Here is an 18,964-nt window from a genome sequence, read left to right as displayed (position 1 = left end):
GCATATATAATAATAGTCATTTTGACACCCGGAGCAAAAGTTATGGCCGTTTTAAGTTTTGCTAAAAACAAGTTCCCAAAATTTTTGTCTCTCTCAAATACTGTCACACTAAGTGCTCCTAGTATTTTTCACACAAAATATGGATCAAAAGAAGCTACCACACAAAAAATCTGCCAAAAATAACAACTCTAACTATCAAAACAAAAATTGCTAATTAAATTGCAAAATCAGTCGCTAATTCCAGTCGTTAATCATTGTTCACAGCAAAACACAAGGCTGAATCAGTTGCTGAAACAATCTCTAAAATCAGTTGCTAAACAGGGGACACGACTGAAATGCAAAACAGAACGCTACACAAAACAAGACAACTAAACACTATTATGAACCTTTGACCCACTGCTCCTCGGCAACAACGCCAAATTTGATCGAGGCCGTACCCGAATCAAATAAACATTAAAAATACAGTATCTAGGAAGTGATCATAGATCATCTCCCAACGAGCAATGGCCAACCAAATGTTCATAACAGATAGTAAGAAAATAGTAACGAATTGGGGGGGATTGTTTATTTTTGTAAATTAAACAGCGAACAAATTTTAATTAGAAAATAACAGAATTAAGACATGTTGTTTCCCCTTGATTTACAAGCAAGTCTCTTATCCTAGGTTACGAGGATTTATCCTTCATCAGTTCAACCACTTAATCCAACCCTAAATTAAATTACTAAGCGAAATTTAATATAAGGCTGTCATTATGTGATTAAGCAACACATACACCAATTAATTATGAACGAAACTGGTCATTAAGCATGAACGTAAATTAAGCGCAAAGACAATTAATCAAGCACTAAGCATGCATGGATTAATAGCAACAAATATAGAGTAATTGGTGAAGAGGAAAAACTGATCAACATTCAATAGTAATAATAAAACCTCAAAGAGAGTTGTGTTTGATCCTCAAGAGAAAACAACGCTGGAGACTTAGCCTTCCATTAATTAGTAGAAAACGAAATTGTAATAGAAAACGAAGAAAACTAAAATTATTCTCCTCTCTCCAACGAAAGGGGAGCCTAAAACTAAAACCTTTGTGCTGTTATATAAGTTCTCAGCCCAGCCTCAAAGCTTACAAATCTGTTTTAAGTCCAAACCCGTAAATAAAATAAAATCTGGACAAGATAAGATAAGATACTTATTTAATTAATATTAATGTAATGACATGATTGTATAACTAGCTTCATTTTTTTTGTTATGTTAAGGTTTAAGTTTTTTCAAATATAAGATATAAAATTTTTATGTTTTATATTATTTAGTCATTTGAATTTAATTAGTTGCATGGAAGATTCATTTTTATATTATATAAAATCTAAGAACTTAAAATATATTAAATCCTCTTCAATAATAGACTTAAATATTTTTTTTTTCGTGTAATTTAGTAATTTTTTTAATTTTGTCTATGTAATTTTTTGTTTTGTTTTAATCATTGTAAAATGTATTTTTTTTCTTAAAGTGTTTTAGATAATATTTTGAACAATAAAAAAATAATTTGAACAGTGAAAAATAGATTTTTGATGAAAAAAAAAACATATTTTTATAAAGACAAAAACAAAAAAAATGAAAAAATGAAAAAAAAAAAACACTAAATTGGAATGGCTAAAAATGTATTTAAGCTTTAATAACATGCACTACATTACATGGCTTAAATACATTTCCGCATGGCTTAAATACATTTCCGCAATCTTGATTTTTTTGTTTTTCATACCTATAATTTTTTTTTTGTTTTAATCTTTACAAAATGATTATTTTACTTTTCGTTCTTAAAATATTTAATATAACGTAAATAATCATTGTTCAAAATATTTTTTTTATTATTCAAAGTGTTATAAAAATATTGTAAGAAGAAAAAACAAAATAAATATATTTTACCAGAATTAAAATAATTTATTTTTTCAAGGACGAAAATAAAAAATATTAAATTATAGGAAAAAATATATTAAAAACTTATTAAATTAACAATTCAAAATATTAATGCTCGTATATTGTTAGAGTTGCGGTTTCACTGATGACCCGGAGGCCCAAGTCCGTTTATCAAACTCTATGTGTGAGTAGCATGTTCCAACAACTCAGCTTTTTCAGAACAGCCATTACTACCACTGTTCGCTATGAAAGATGACAAACAGGCTCCAGTTCCTGCTTCTACAACCGAAGGACAACCTATACGATGTAAAGGTGCTTCAAACTTTATCCAAATATGTTTTATTATTTTTATTTATAATTAGTACTTCTTAGTGTTATTTCAGTTTTGACTCACATGAGTGTGTGTGGTTTATTTTTGTTGCAAAACTGTAGCGGCGGTTTCTAGAAGAGCTGGTGAGCCGTTGGTTATTGAGGACATCATTGTGGCGCCGCCAAAGCCTCGTGAGGCTCGGATTCGTATTATTTGTTCCTCTCTCTGCCACAGCGACATCACACTTCGGAACCTTCAGGTTTATTATTATTATTAGTTGAAACTTGAAGAAAGAGGAGTGATAGTATCAGTTACATTTTAAAGGCTTGTGAAAGAAAATGAAAATAATTATATATATTGTAGGATAATTTAAAAATAAAAAATATGTATATCAAAGAGAATAATTGTCTTATTAATAGTTATAGATTATTAGTTTAAAGAAAGATACTTCATGTTCTATATGTATTTTTAAAAGAAAAAGAAAAAACAATTAAAGAAAGTAATGGCAATAACAACCACATTTTGAAGGTTTATGAAGAAAATAAAAATAATTATATATATTGAAAGATCATTTAAAAACAAAAAATATGTATATCAAACGAAATAATTATTTTTATTGATAGTTAAAGATTATTATTGGAAAACATGCACCAAAAGTGTCCGTCCTCTAATTTTTTTAATAATTTTTATCTTTTGACAATTTGATTAATTTGATAAGAGAGTTTGACAAAGAATAGTGGATGTAGTGGATAGTTTAGAGAGTAATTAAAGGGTAAAATAATGAATCAACAAGTGACCGGTCAGAATGATATTAGACTTAATACTTTAAGCATGTGGTATGAGTTTAGAATTGTTATTGAGAACAACTAAAAAGAGTAAAAGTAAAATAGTAGGTAATCTAGAGAGTAGTTAGAAGATAAAGTAGTCTATTAAAAAGTGGAAATCATAAAAGAATATTTCCTTTATTATATATTTTTGGGCATCAATCTTTTATTATTCTTACTTTTGTTTTCATGTGATTTTATAGTAATAACTTTTGAATGGCTTTTAAAGATGTCTTTTTTCTATGTTTTGAAGGACCCTCCTGCCATTTTCCCAAGGATTCTAGGTCATGAGGCAACTGGGTGAGTTTTTGCATTTTTGTTATTTTTGGAATGGTTTTATTTACTGAAAACTTATCTTATTCCCCACAAAATGCAGAATTACGAATAGGATCTTTCTGCATTAATATAAACTATTTGAACATTGCAATCTTTTTTACCATTTGAGCATTAATTCTGGGACATCTATTATGTAGGTGTTCGGTAATAGATTAATTCTGGGACATCATTTTTTTTTTTTTTTTACAAAACCTCTATTTGTAAAAATAAATGATTATTTCTTCAAAAATAGCTAAACTAAATGCGCACAGTGAAAGATTTTAAATTCCAGTTGTGGTTGTGAGTTGATGGGGCCAATTGCAGCCTGATATGGTTGTAGCAACAGTAAACAGCGCAACCAAGTTGTTGCTATTGCATCATGTGATCCGTAATGTAAAAGCATTAATTTGAGTTCACTGAATTTTTATTATGGACCTTGAGAAGTGGTTTCTATTCCTACTTTTGGTACCTGTTTATTTGATTGCTTGTAAATAGACTTTCTTGGTTACTTGTGGTATAATTTTTAAGAGTCATCTCTAGTTTGTTGTGGTAAAATCGCTTATAAATAGATAGCGTAATTCTCGAGAGTTTTTTTCTTTTTATCCGTTTGAATTGAAAACGGTACCAGAGATTACAACACTCAAATACCCTGCTCAACTAATTGAGCTAAACCTCCTTGGTATTCTCAAGAAGAGTTAATTGTATAAATCCAATTTTCAGATTGAATAACTGGGACTGATTTTGATGTCTAATCTGCAAGCATTTTGATGATTCAAAAGAGTAATTCTGTGACTACATGTGTTTTTTCACTTGTCTTATCTTATGTTGGCTTTAAGGTATTTGCTTCCTTGTGCGTCCACTAATTTCTTCTGCATATTCAAACATTGAAGAGCATGGCAGTTGTTGATGTGTTTCAACCTATTTTTAAGAGTCGTCTCTGGTTTTGTGGTAAAATCGCTTTTAAATAGATAGCCTGATTCTCAAGAAGAGTTAAAAAACTTCGTACCCCATTGCCTAGAGGCTCTTCGCTATGCGAAGGTATGGGGGAGGGATGTTGTACACAGCCTTACCCTTGCATATGCAAAGAGGCTGTTTCCGGATTCGAACCCATGATTAACAAGTCACCAAGGCACAACTTTACCGCTGCACCAGGGCTCGCCCTCAAAAACTTCGTACCCCATTGCCCAGAGGCTCTTCGCTATGCGAAGGTATGGGGGAGGGATATTGTACGCAGCCTTACCCTTGCATATGCAAAGAGGCTGTTTCCGGATTCGAACCCATGACCAATAAGTCACCAAGGCACAACTTTACAATCCAATTCTCAGATTGAATAACTGCGACTGATTTTGATGTCTAATCTGTGCAAGCATTTTGATGATTCAACAAGAGTAATTCTGTGACTTCATATGTTTCTTCACTTGTCTTATCTTGTGTTAGTTGTAAAGTATTCGTTTCCTTGTGTGTCCACTGAGACAACACAAAACCTTATAAGGCTCAGGTTTATGAGTCTTTTTCTCACTTATATGTGTTTAACCTTTCCATTCCTACCCAATGTGAGACTTCACCTCACACTTATAGTCCAACACAAACATTGAAAAGTATGACAGCTGTTGATGTGTTTCAACCAATTTTTATCCTTTCATGTGATTACAGGGTTGTGGAAAGTGTTGGGAAGGATGTAACTGAAGTTACAAAAGGTGATGTGGTAATTCCAGTTATCCTACCAGAATGTGGGGAGTGCATAGATTGCAAATCAACCAAGAGCAACCGGTGCACTAATTTTCCTTTCAAGGTGTCTCCTTGGATGCCTCGAGATGGCACCACAAGATTCACTGGCCAAAATGGAGAGATCATATACCATTTCTTGTTTATTTCAAGTTTCAGTGAGTACACTGTGGTGGACATTGCTAATCTGATAAAGATTGATCCAGAAATTCCTCCTGACAGAGCATGCCTTCTCGGATGTGGTGTTTCAACAGGCAATTTCTTAACAAGTTTCATTTATTATTTAATAATTTTCACCATAATTTCGCCTTTTCTAATGATTTTTAACCAATAATAGAGACTATTTGAAATAGTGTTACTAACATTCTTCTTTATTCTAAACTGAATTGATATTGATATTTAGTACAACATACAGTTTATATGATTTTTAACAAACCAATCAGATGATGTTTCGAGTTAACGAGGGAGAGAGAATATTTATTTAATGAAAAAGAGAGAAAAGATTGACCTATCAATTGATTGTTCAAATTTTCATATTCATACCATTAAGTAGTAACCTTATATTACAAGATAACAACATTCATTTGATTCAATGTTTTGAAATCTTGATAAATTCTTCATCTTCTAGGGGTAGGTGCTGCTTGGAGAACTGCAGGTGTGGAACCCGGGTCAACAGTAGCTATTTTTGGGTTGGGATCTATTGGATTAGCTGTATGGACTCTTTGAACATGGTTTTGTTTTATTTGTGACTTTGGGTATCTGTATATGAAAATGCTTATTACAATTCATTGGCTTCCTAGGTTGCAGAGGGAGCTAGACTTTGTGGAGCAACTAGGATTATAGGTGTGGACATCAACCCAGAAAAGTTTGAAATTGGTAATGCACTGTTTGTTTAACAACATAATATCAACCCTTTATATAATAAATTGTTAGATGTGCTCCTACTACTAAGGTATAAAGCAGAAAGTGGTGGAAGGGTGTTAAGGATATCTTTCTATTTTCCAGTATTACATTTCTCTCTTTCCGAAACTGGTATCAGATGCCTGTCAGAACAAGCAAGCCTACTAGAATAGGCGAGAACCAAGATAGGCTATAGGCTTTGATAACATGTTAGATTTCAGCTTAAAATCAATTGACACTAAGAGAAATTGTCCAACAGATATATAAGTTGTGCCCTGAGAATTAAGGCAGGTGATGTGAGACTTCCTAACTGAGGGAAATTCTGGTTTTGTGAATAGGATATGACTCATCTGATTCCTTTTTCTATCATATATATTTTAAATTTCTTTTGATGCGTGAATTCTTAATTTTATTTCATGGTTTTGTTCTTCACTTCTAATCAGGAAAGAAGTTTGGAGTCACAGACTTTGTCAATGCTGGAGAATGTGGGGGCAAACCTGTTGGCCAGGTCTAGCCTCTTGAGGGCATCAATCGTAATCTTATTTTTGTTGAAATTCCCCTCTTGTTGCCAAGGGAAGCAGAAACAAATTTTTCTCTTTGCATGAGATAAAATGAAAAGATTAAAAGAATCTATGAAGCATGGACATCTCTCTTGTTCAAAGTGTCCGTGTTGGACACGTTTCCAACACCGACACATCTCGACACTTGTTCGACAGTTCTTATGAATTTTTCAATTTAAAAATGACTTTTTGTTGGCTTGAACACTTAAGTGGATACCTTTACACAACTCAAACACTTGAAAAAATATAGAATGTTGGTTTAAAAAGATAAATATACCATCAATTTAAATATTTTATTATGTTACTCATTTTATTTCATTAGTGTCCCTCTTTGTGTGTGTTTGTGGTGTCCCTGTGTCTTATATTTTAAACATCAGCTGTGTTGAAGGGTCCGTGTTCCTGTCGTGTCCATGCTTCATAGAAAAGAATTTTGTAAATATTGTACTATATTCATGAGTTCACTGTCTTTACTATTTGTCCGCCAAACTATATTCAAATGTGGCTGCTGAGCAGGTTATCATAGAGATAACTGATGGGGGAGCGGATTATTGCTTTGAATGTGTTGGTATGGCATCATTGGTGCATGAAGCATATGCTTCTTGTAGAAAGGTACATGCTACTCCATCAAAAGTTCCCAAACGCATCCCTCATAGTCATATATAGGCAGACAATGATAGTGTGACTAAATCTATAAATAAATTACCAACAACAGTTGGCACAAGTGATAGCGGCTTGTGTCCTTTAATCAAGGGATCTAGGGTTTGAATTCTAGTTGGACCTTGGGTATGGAATAAATTGTGTTAGGATGAAAATATCTATCTTGTATGCGCTCGAGGTCCTCGACGAAGACTAGTTACAGCTTTCGGCGGAAGTTACTTCATACCATATCAATACCATGTAAACAAAAAAGAATCTATAAATAAGTATGGTTTTGACCAATCGCCACTTCACAAAGCTTGAAAGGCCACTAAAAGTTGTGAAGTCTTAATTTGGGCTAACTAAATTGAAATTCCATATACTTTATGAATAGAAAAAGACTCTTTGGTTAAATAGAAATAGGCTAGATTGAACTTGCCAATAATATGAGCTACACAAATCAATAGGTCATGAAAGCATAAGTTGAAAGCTGATGATTTTGCCTTCAGGGTTGGGGAAAAACAATTGTTTTAGGAGTGGACAAGCCCGGAGCTAGGATAAACCTCAGTTCTTACGAGGTCCTTCATGATGGAAAGAGCCTCATGGGATCCTTATTTGGAGGTCTCAAACCCAAGTCTCATGTACCCATTCTCCTTAAACGTTACATGGACAAGGTAAAGTATGCAATTGATTTTATTTTCATTTTTAACTATGCTGTCTGTCCCATCAACAATGATATATATATATATATATAATTAGTAATGACAAAATGAAATATTAAATCATTTGTGACAATTCTATTCTATTAACTTTTGCCCCATAAATCAATAGGAATTGCAGTTGGATAAATTTGTCACTCATGAGGTGGAGTTTAAGGACATCAATAAAGCTTTTGATTTATTGAGTAAAGGAGAGTGTCTTCGATGTGTGATTTGGATGGATAAATGAGTACATTGTTATGTATTCCTAGTCCTTGAATCATGATTTGCAACATGAAAATGTTGAAGTGTGCTTTTTCCCTTTCGTATTTGATTAAAACTTATTCAATAAAGCAGAGCTGCTATCGTATTGCACTGCAAATGCACTTGAAGCCAGTAAAGTAATTAATAGGGGAGATAATAGTGGTCCTTGTTGCTCCAAAGTGTTTTAGTCTGTATAATCCAGAAACAGCATCATTTGGTATTTCCCATTCTATGGTAGCTAAACCATGCAAGGAACTATTATCTACTTTCCACCTGAAAAACAAGCTTAAATCATCATCATCGTATACAGAAATCCATCTTTCCTCTTGAAGCCTCTCCACCACTGCAAATGAGCCTTCTGTCAGAAGGTCATATCTTGGATTGGAACTCCAGAATGTAGCCTTGGTGTATCTCCCTTTGTAAAATAGCCTCTTTTTGGTAAGGCTTTGTCTTACTTGAGTAAGAAGCTGATTTGTACAGATGAGAGATCAAGTGGAGAAGGACCTTTTATAGTGATGTTCTCTCCTTTAGCCATTGCCTGTGCTAGTTTCTTGAATTCTTGGATGTATGCTGATAATGTGAGGACCATACAGTGTTGAAGCAGCCTGCAAATCATATTATTACTTATTAGTAATAATTTAGATATAGTTTGTCTCGAAGGTAAAGCCTAAAAGCTATGGTAGCATGTGCTGCTTGCTTATGCCAGATACAAGTATGGTATAATGTCAGGGTCATAAAGAACACAAGTGCATGTTTGCATATGATTAATTTTGGGAAATAATTGTTGTTTTTCCTAAAACTCTTTGATTTATTTCTTCATAATAAACTGAAGCAAACACATTAAATTAATCCAAGCTTTGATAAATTAGACATTGGCTTATTTTAAGTTAGCTCCTTGCAACTCTTGAAGTTAGATTTCCTGAACATCAATTGCTTCTGTCAAACATGGATATCTAATACCAACTCTGGTCCTGTCAAGGTTTCTAAAACCAGACTGGATTGGCCAGTTCGATTGGTTGAACTGGGAATCGAACTGTTGTCCGGTCTAGATGGGCCCTGAAACCAGACACTAAAAGAACTGCTTAAAAAACCATTAAACAGGTATAAAACCGTCAAAATCGGTGGTTCACCGGTTCTCCAAGTGAAAAAAAAAAATAAAAATACTGTTGTGTGAAAGAGAACACGCTATCCAAAGCCGTGTAATTGCAGTATGTACCTATCTAAGTGAAAGTGAGAGCACTCTGAATAATAGCTATGTGAACATGTAAAGGTAAAGTCATAAAAAGCGTGTCTCTCATACTCTGCAGACTAAAAAGATGCAATGAAAAATAGTGTGATTAAAATTTACTAATAAAAAATAAAACTTATTAAATAAAAATGAAATACATTAATTTTTTAATGTATTAAATTAAATATTATAATAATTGAGACCAGTATTATATTAAGTATTTGTCAGTCCTGCTATAACCACATATGTTTCATCATCGAATTCTCCATCGTTGCTAGATATTAATGTCTCCTTCACTGCCTCCCTTAGCCTTCTTCCAGCCATTGTTATAAACTCTGTATAATAATCAGGGTTAGAGCATGTGATTGTGTTTCATTATGTACTTAACAATTATGTAGATCATCATGAAGCCTTTAATCATATAAAAGAGCAAGGCCATGTTTAGATATACTTTTTTTTTTTTAACTTTAAGTACTTATAGGAGAAAAAAATAAAAAGAAAATAAATAAAATAAGCTTCTCCCATATGCTAAAATTAGTTTATGCATGAGTTAAAATTAGCTTTAGGAGAAACTAAAACAAGAGAAATTCTACAAATTATCTTTTGTATAAGCTAATTCTAGCTTATGGGATAAAAACAATTTCTCCTTTTTTCTATTTTCTTTTCTTTAAGTGTTACCTATTCAATTCAAGATTTGGCAACGGAAAGATTACAAACCTCCTGGTACGGAAAGAATGATAAACTTTCCCAATCTTATGATTTGGATTGGAAGAATTGCTGGCTGTAGCAACATCCAAAACATAATTATTGATCAGTACATTGTTATGGAGATTGTTATCTTTTAAGATAGCAGACAAGAACTTAAATGTAGTCTTACCGCCCAAGGATAAGGAAAAAACATTTCACCGGTGCTCAACAGAACTGGCTTTGGTTTTTGGCAGTGCTCTTGATGTTGACTTGGTTCTTTCAGAAAATCCCTCACATTCTTCCAGAATGGATTAATCTGCACAATTGGATCTTAGTTAATAGGCTTAAATAACTTTTAGGTCCATGATATATATACCAGATGTTTGCTTTGAGACCTGATAAATTGTTTCGTTGTTGAGTCTTTGATATAATAAAAGTTTTGTTTTGAGTTCCTACGGTATATTAAGTCATAATGTGACATCATCCCAACAATCGTTGAGATAGTGTCACATCATCACTTAATTACGACAAAGACTCAAAACAAAATTTTTAATATATTAAGGACTTATAATAATAATAAAAAAATTATCAACGACTCAAAACAAAAATTTAGTATATACTAAAGATCTCAAATATATTTAAGCCTAGTTATAACACATAGGTAAAAGAATAAGTAAGAACATGATATAAACACTCTCAAGGAAGTGTACTTGAAATTCCATCTTAGGTTAATTAATTGAACCTAAACGAGGATTCTAAGAGCTGACTAATTCTACCTGAAAGGTGAGTTAACGTATGTTTCTTACTAAAGTGAATACAGAGACCCAACAACCACATGAATATAGTTAAATGTTTCATTTTCATATATTTTAAAAATATATACAATGTCAATTGATGTATATTATCAAAGTAATTATATAATTTTAGGTTAATATGAAGTTTTGTAGATATGAGTTTTTAAAGTTGTTTAATTATGTAAGAGTTGTTTTAACTTGCATTGGTCTCAACCTTTTAAATACACACAAAGCCCTCTCATGATACACATGGTTGTAGTCAATCTTCCCTGACAGTTCCTCTGAAGTAGACTCAAACAGTTCCACAACAGTTTTGAATTGCCTTTCACCTATGATTTTTGTGCTTAATATTTCATCTGGGTACCTACTCCTTGCAAAATTATAAGCACATCCTTTTCTACAAGCATAGGAAACAGCAAGAAATCACATACATAACATGGGATACATATAATACAATACAATACATACATTGAGATATTAAAAAAGTTTAAAAAATAATACAATATATAAGAACAGTTTAAAACAAGATGCTAAAGTTTAAACATTAAATAAAAATTTTAAATCACGGGAGAAAGTTCATATTTTGAAAATCAGGCATGACACAAGATGCTACTGTTTACCAAATTATTGTTGTATTTCAGTTTGTATTGATATAAAAAATTTATATAATAAAAGTAAAAGAAATTATATAATGAGTAAATAGTATATGTACTTTGTCATTCAATCATAAATTGTAGTAGTATATGATTATAAGTTTATAATTTTTTACAATAATCATCTTAAGCACATCCTTTTCTACAAGCATAGGAAACAGCAAGAAATCACATACATAACATGGGATACATATAATACAATACAATACATACATTGAGATATTAAAAAAGTTTAAAAAATAATACAATATATAAGAACAGTTTAAAACAAGATGCTAAAGTTTAAACATTAAATAAAAATTTTAAATCACGGGAGAAAGTTCATATTTTGAAAATCAGGCATGACACAAGATGCTACTGTTTACCAAATTATTGTTGTATTTCAATTTGTATTGATATAAAAAATTTATATAATAAAAGTAAAAGAAATTATATAATGAGTAAATAGTATATGTACTTTGTCATTCAATCATAAATTATAGTAGTATATGATTATAAGTTTATAATTTTTTACAATAATCATCTTAAGAGTCTACTTATTAGGATTAGACAAGTTCTACCAACTAATTTCTGTTAGCTTAGTTGTTAACTTTTTATTTTTGGTTAGTTTTATAGTTAGTTACAACTAACTCTAGTTTAGTTTGTGTATGTAGCTAATCTTGTAAACATTCAGTTGTATGTAAGAGAAGATCATCCCAGAAACTAAGTTTTTTCTCCAATTTCTATTAGAGTTTCTTTCATGGTATCATCCCTGTATATGAAGCTATCTTCGTTCATCATTCTTCCGCTTTTCTGTATCTAAGATTTAGTTTCCTTTTTCGATCCTTCTCGTCTTCTTCTTTTTGATCAACCATGGTTGTTAACAATTAGCATTCAACTTCCGACCACCTTGTCAACCCTGCCAATCCCTATTTTCTTCATCCCGGAGAGAATCCCGTTGTTATTCTTGTTTCGCCACTGTTGACCGAAAGCAACTTTCATCAATTGGAATGTGATATGATTGCGGCGCTTGAATCCAAGAACAAAGAGCATTTCCTCTTTGGCACACTTCCCTGTCCTCCATCAACAGATCCAATGCATGAAGCTTGGAGGTGTTGCAATCGCATGGTGATGCCATGGCTCACTCGTTCGATGAGTCCTTCGATCAAGCAATCTATGATGTGGATGGATTCAACATTTGAAATCTGGAAAGATCTCAGGGATTGTTTTTCGCATTCTGACAAGTTTTGCATTGCTGATCTTCAAGATCAATTCCAGAGTTGTAAGCAAGGTGATTCTAGCATTTTTTAGTACGTCTGTAGATTCTATGGAAAGAACTAGAACTGTATCAATGTTTTTTGCTATGTACATGTTCTAGTATCTGTTCCCATGGGCTCATTCCTAAACTTAAGAAAGAACGTGAAAATGACTGTGCAATTTGTTTTTTGTGTGGTCTTAATGATGTGTATGCATCAGTTCGGTCTTAAGTCATGCTTATGGAACCCATGTTTTCTCTAGTTAAAACCTTTTCTCTTGTGCTTCAACATGAAAGAGAATTTATTGGTGAATCTAGTTCTCAATCACCTACTGATACTGTTGCTTTTTCCACTGTTAAAAACAATGGCAATTCCTCTTCCTTCAGTAAGAGTTTTTCTAATCATAACAAGATTCATGGTAATTCTGGTAAAGGATCTAAAGGCAATAAGCTTTGCACTTATTATGGAAAAACTAATCATACTGTTGAGACATGTTTTTTCATGCATGGATTTCCTGCTGGATATAGAAACCGTGGTAAAGGAGTTTCTTCAAATTTCAAATATTCTACTAGCTTGGCTGAAAGAAATTTTGATACAACTTCACAACATGGTACCTTGGAGGACAGTTCCAGTCGAGACTAATTTTATTTGTCCAAAGATCAGTACAATGCCATCATAGTCCTTCTTCAGCCGACCAAGGACTCTTCTACTTCTATTAATCACATTCAACATTTTGTGGTTAATCAATCAAGTATTGTCTCTTCTCTTTGGATTCTTGATAGTGGTGCCACAGACCACATATGTCCTGATAAATCTTCTTTTTCATTTCTTAAGAAGATGAAACCTATTCATGTTCGACTTCCTAACAATAGTTTTGTTATTGCATCTTTTGCTAGTGACATTCAGTTAGGTGATTTGCTTTCAAAGAATGTTCTGTATGTTCCCCATTTCTCTGTTCACCTTGTTTCCATTTCAAAGCTTCTTAGCATTATTGATTGCTTAGTCATTTTCTGTAAATCCATTTGTCTAATTGTGCAGACCTCCAACTTCAAGATGATTGGAGTAGCTAAGCAACATCAAGGTCTTTTCCATTTGTAGGATTTCAGTGATTTGAATTCTTTTTCTTTTTCTAAAGATTCTATTGTAAATGCTACTGATAGTTCCATGTTATGGCACTCTAGACTAGGCCATACTTCAAATAAAGTGTTGCACCAGTTATGTTCTCACAATATAATGAAATTTCTTTTGATTCTTTTCATCCTTGTGATACTTGTCATTATGCTAAGCAAAAGAAATTACCCTTTCCAGTACTACTGTTAGCTCAAAAGTTTTTTGAATTAATTCATGTTGATATTTGGGGCTCCTATTCTATTCCCTCTTTTGAAGACCATCGATTTTCTTAATTGTTGTCGATGACTTTAATAGATTCACTTGGATCTACTCACTAAAAACTAAAGTCAAGGTTAAAATTGTGCTTCCAAACTTTATTCTCCTCGTTCAGAACCAATTTTCAGTAAAATTGAAGAAATTAAGATCAAATAATGGTAGGGAGTTCTTTTTAACAGATTTTTTTGCCACACATGGAATCTTTCATGAGACATCTTGTCCTGAGACTCCTCAATAGAATGGCATTGCTGAGAGAAAATATCAGCATCTTTTAAAAGTTGGTCGTGCTTTGTTGTTTCAATCTAAACTCCCTATTCATTTTTGGTCTTATGTTATTAGACATGTTGTCTATATTATCAACAGGTTGCCATCCTCCTTTTTAAATCAAAACAAATCCCCTTTTCAACTTGTTTTTGGTTCTAAACCTGATTATTCAAACCTTAGAACTTTTGGTTATCTGGATTTTGCACATACTTTGGATTTAGGTAGAACTTGTCTAATCCTAATTCTACTTTTAATTTTTTTTATTGGTTAACAACATAAAAATCTCAAGTTTTGGATTTCGTTACCAACAAATGATTGGATGATTGTTTTCTTGTAACACAGTGAAATCCATTCTTCCATAGAAAATCTAATATATTTGTTATCATAAAATAGTAGAGTTTTAGGATTTTAGAGACCTTGTCCAATTTCTTAGATTCCAACATTAAACTCTTATATAATATAGGTAGAAATACCTAAAAGTATGGCATGTCACGTTACTATTTAAAAAGTGTATGTGTTTTCATGAAAAAGCAAACATTTATAGAACTCATCTTTGATTAGAGAGGCTCACTAATCATTATTGTACTAGTCGTGCCTTTTGATTTTTCTTTTAAATAAAAATAAATAAATAAATAAGAATAAGAATTAGGTCATGAGTTTTCTTATTATATAAAGGAACTTTTAAGCCATAGTCGTTTTACAAAACACTTTATGTTCCTTTTTCTCTGGCGTTCAAGAACGGAGCAACTAGAGGATCTCTAAAGAGCGGCCATCATTGCTAATAGAGAACGCTTGAGCGACTACGTCGAGATAAGGGATGAGTTACTCACGCTTGCGGATTAGAATGAACATGTGTAGGGATCTCTAGAAGATTAATTTCGGGTTGTTTCTTTTTCTTGAAAATCAATTCTGTTTTTTCCTAAATTTTGTTTTTTTTGTTATTGTGATTGATTTTCACTAGTGCAAATTTGATTACACAAGAGTGGAATAGAACTATGTAGATATTGATGGAGTTGCAAGAAAGAAATATGAATCCTTGCGATTTTGCCTAAAATTGGTTCAAATAGTTTTGATTATGCAAATTAAGTTAAAATCCTTTTTCAATTAGCCAAATGAATTTGATGGGTGCCTGATTGCTTGTAACTATTTCATCTAATATACATATATTCATTAAAGTCCAATATGCGCTTAAGGTTTCCCAGAGGTATATGCGATTTCAGTTTATTATACTTTTGAGTGGACTTTATAAACCTTTTATGGAGGATCAGTCTTTTGATGTGGGGAGAAGGAGTGATTGTAGCTCTTAGTACGTATATAATCTCATCACGTGAATATTTTTTTTACTGTTGCTTCAAGTTTTATAATATAAATTAATATTATATTGTAATGATCACATACATATCCAAGCAATTTGATTTTTTTTGTGTGTAAATTGATATGTTTAATATTATAAATTGTTTTACAGTTGTTTCAAGTTTTATAGTATAAATTAATTTGTTTCAAGACTCGATCGTAAATTAATATTATAAATTATTTTTACTTATGTTTCAAGGCTCGGTCCTAAATTAATATTATAAATTATTTTTATAGTTGTTTCAAGTCTTATAGTATAAATTAATACGTTTCAAGACTCAGTCCTAAATTAATATTCTTGAATATTATCGTGATAATTATCATAATATATTACTTTATTATATATATATATATATATATATATATATATATATATATATATATATATATATGATCATACATGTATATTACATTATTTATATCATAAATTGATGTTTAGGACATCATGGTGTTATCATAGCATGATTTTGAAAATGCTTATTGTCATGGAATTGGAAACATTATGATTGATCATGATATATGCGTATGTGTATGTTGTGTCCTATGAACATTGTTATAAATGTTATGAAGATGTATAAATGAACATGGGGTGGATTAAGTGATAAATTGAGATGTTGTATGTAATAAGTTGTGAGTTATGATTTGTGCAATCACAAAACTGTAAGACTCTTTAAGGGGGACAAGTTAATGCATGATGAATTATAATGGGTTCCACTGTGGGAACCCGACGAGTTTAATCACTTAAGGCGCAATGAGTTAAAATAGTTTTTGAAAATAACTGAGATTTTGAAAACAATTGAGTAGTTGTGTGCATTACATAGTTTATAGGTAGAATCTGTGTGTTAAAATATTTTTTGGGTTGGACTTGAATCAAGAGGGAGAGGTCCTGACGGACTTCTCAAAGTCTAGGCCTTGGGGTAAATACACTTGGTTTGAGTATTCCTTTAAGTCTTTGCCGATCCCACATGGTTGGAGCATTCTCGCAAAATAGAGTGACTTTGACTAATCTCCTATGATTTCACTTAGTGAGAATGACCTAACTTACCCACTGTGAGATATGTCTTGTCACTGAAAATGGTACCACATTGCATGTAGGCTTGAGTCTAGTGTATTTGTTGCATAACACATGTGTTTGACATTCATTGAGTTAGCGATTGAGTTTCTAGTGTTATTTTCTGGAGTGTGCAAACTTGAATAAGTGTGAATAATGTGTGTGATTTTGTGAAATGATGTTGTTTATGTAAATTCAGCTCTAAGTATTATATGTTTCACATGCTCTAGTATTTTATTATATACGAATGTGATAACTTATTCTTGATTTGCGTCTGTGTTTAGGTTGAATGTCATTTTGTTTCAGGTGAGCCAGCACATGATGAGTTCCATGTTGGAGATGGATAGGCTTAGCCTTTGCTAGGGAAATGATTTGGTAAATGTGACATCGGGGTATGAGATTTTATTTCATATGTTACAATTTCATTAATAGTATAGTTATTTTATGTTTTCCGCTATTAGTTGACTTTTTTTCATTCAAAATGGATGACCTTGTTTTGAACCGTAATGATTTATTATTATTATTATTATTATTTTTGGACCACTTCTATTATGATGTTAGAAAAGTGAATTTGAACCTTTTACCCTTTTCAAATGTTTTTATTTTAATGTGTTTTAAAACTTTTAATTAATTCTACATTTCTATTTCGTTTATTATTAGTAATATATGTATGGGGTAGATGGTGTCACAAGATTTTTCACTATCAATGCAAAATGCTCCTAGAACATCTGGTGACACATCTCCAACATTTGATTGGCAAAATGCTCCAACAAATAAGGATCCATCATTCTTCCTCACCTTGGAAGCTTGGCTTGCTTGTTTGTTGCAATCCTTTCCTCCTATGGCCTTAATTGATTGTGCTTTCTTCACTAGTTGTCCAATATCTGCATCATCCATCATTATTCATAATATTGAATTCAATGTCAAGCTCTTCATAAAATTAACTAAAGCAAGCATTAAGGGGAATTTTTCTTGATCAGAACTAATTTAAAAATAAATAATTAGTAAAATACTCAACTAAAATCATGTAAAAAATAAACAAAACCAATTAACAAAAATTTCAAAACATACACAACTTAATTTATACAAATAACCAACTTTATTTATAAATAAAATACACTAATTTAAAAAAAAACAATAAACAAAAACACACACAACTTAATTTATAACAATAAACAATTTCATTTATAAACAAAAACAAAAATAATTTAAAAATAAATATTTAGTAAACATACACAATTTAAATTATAAAAAAAACTTCATTTGTCATAAAAAAGCTAAACCTCATTTTTTTTTATAAAATTTCAAAAACATACACTACTCAATTTATAAAAATAAAATAACAACTTCATTCATTTTATAAAAAAAACAAAACAATATTTTTTTTTTTTAAAAAAAAAAACAAACTTCCGGAAGAAGTAGTTCTTCCGGAAAGTTTCCGGAAGAAGTGGCTCTTCCGAAAAGTTCTTCCGAAATACCCAAAGGTCATCCAGAAGAACCCTTCTTCCGGAAAGTTTCTGGATGAACTACTTCTTTCGGAAACTTTCCGGAAGAAGTGTTTCGGAAACTTTCCAAAATAAAGGTTCTTCCGGATGACCCTTGGTTACTTCCGGAAGAACCCTATTTCCGGAAATCTTCCGGAAGAAGCCATCACGGTTCTTTTGGAAAACGCCACCGTAACCAGTCCGCTTTTCCCATTTTTTCCGACGTCTTCTACCTAAGGTTCCACTATCCTAGCCTAAATGCTACAACTATACTGCATAATAAAAGCAATGGGAAGTTAGGGACACCTACCTCGAAGGAAAATCGCGTCTGATCCAATGAGAAGAAGCAGTCGGGCTCACGGAGAAGAAGAGGCACGAGGTTCATGGGGAAGAAGAAAAGAAGCAGCACGAAGAAGAACGAAAGTGGTTCTTCCGGAGGAGGAGCAGCTTTCTAAATTTTTAAATGAAAGATAAAATGGCCCATTCAATAAATTGTTGGGTGCACCAGCAATATTGCTGGGTGCACCTAGCATGTCCCCCAAGCACACATCAACAAACCCAATGCAACAATTACATGATTTTAGTCATTTTGCTAGTAAGTAATTTCATTTGGGTTGTTGTTAATTTTCTTATACAGATGATTAATAGGTGAAAATTTCTTGGATTTGGAAAGCTCTACTTAAAT

At 32.1% G+C, this 18,964-nt stretch overlaps 1 protein-coding gene across 3 annotated transcripts; it reads left to right on the top strand.

The window, feature by feature from the left end:
• Positions 1 to 2,031: 2,031 nt before the first annotated feature.
• On the top strand, positions 2,032 to 17,291 carry LOC100817521 (alcohol dehydrogenase-like 7). Of its 3 annotated transcripts, none has more exons than XM_003555314.5 (10): positions 2,032 to 2,224; positions 2,345 to 2,481; positions 3,300 to 3,346; positions 5,015 to 5,340; positions 5,715 to 5,797; positions 5,887 to 5,962; positions 6,430 to 6,494; positions 7,060 to 7,155; positions 7,692 to 7,856; positions 8,014 to 8,993. In XM_003555314.5, the coding sequence occupies exons 1-10, from the start codon at positions 2,158 to 2,160 to the stop codon at positions 8,128 to 8,130; spliced, it is 1,179 nt and encodes a 392-aa protein (XP_003555362.1). In that variant the 5' UTR covers positions 2,032 to 2,157; the 3' UTR covers positions 8,131 to 8,993. The 3 variants fall into 3 exon arrangements, with proteins under 3 accessions (XP_003555362.1, XP_040869540.1, XP_014628467.1); XM_041013606.1 differs by lacking the exon at positions 8,014 to 8,993 and adding an exon at positions 17,102 to 17,291 and having other exon boundaries at positions 2,055 to 2,224; XM_014772981.3 differs by having other exon boundaries at positions 2,055 to 2,218.
• The last annotated feature ends 1,673 nt before the right edge of the window (positions 17,292 to 18,964 follow it).

The sequence above is a fragment of the Glycine max genome, chromosome 20 (assembly GCF_000004515.6).
Source record: "Glycine max cultivar Williams 82 chromosome 20, Glycine_max_v4.0, whole genome shotgun sequence".
Lineage (NCBI taxonomy): Eukaryota > Viridiplantae > Streptophyta > Magnoliopsida > Fabales > Fabaceae > Glycine > Glycine max.
This window is presented reverse-complemented; position numbering and strand designations above follow the sequence as displayed.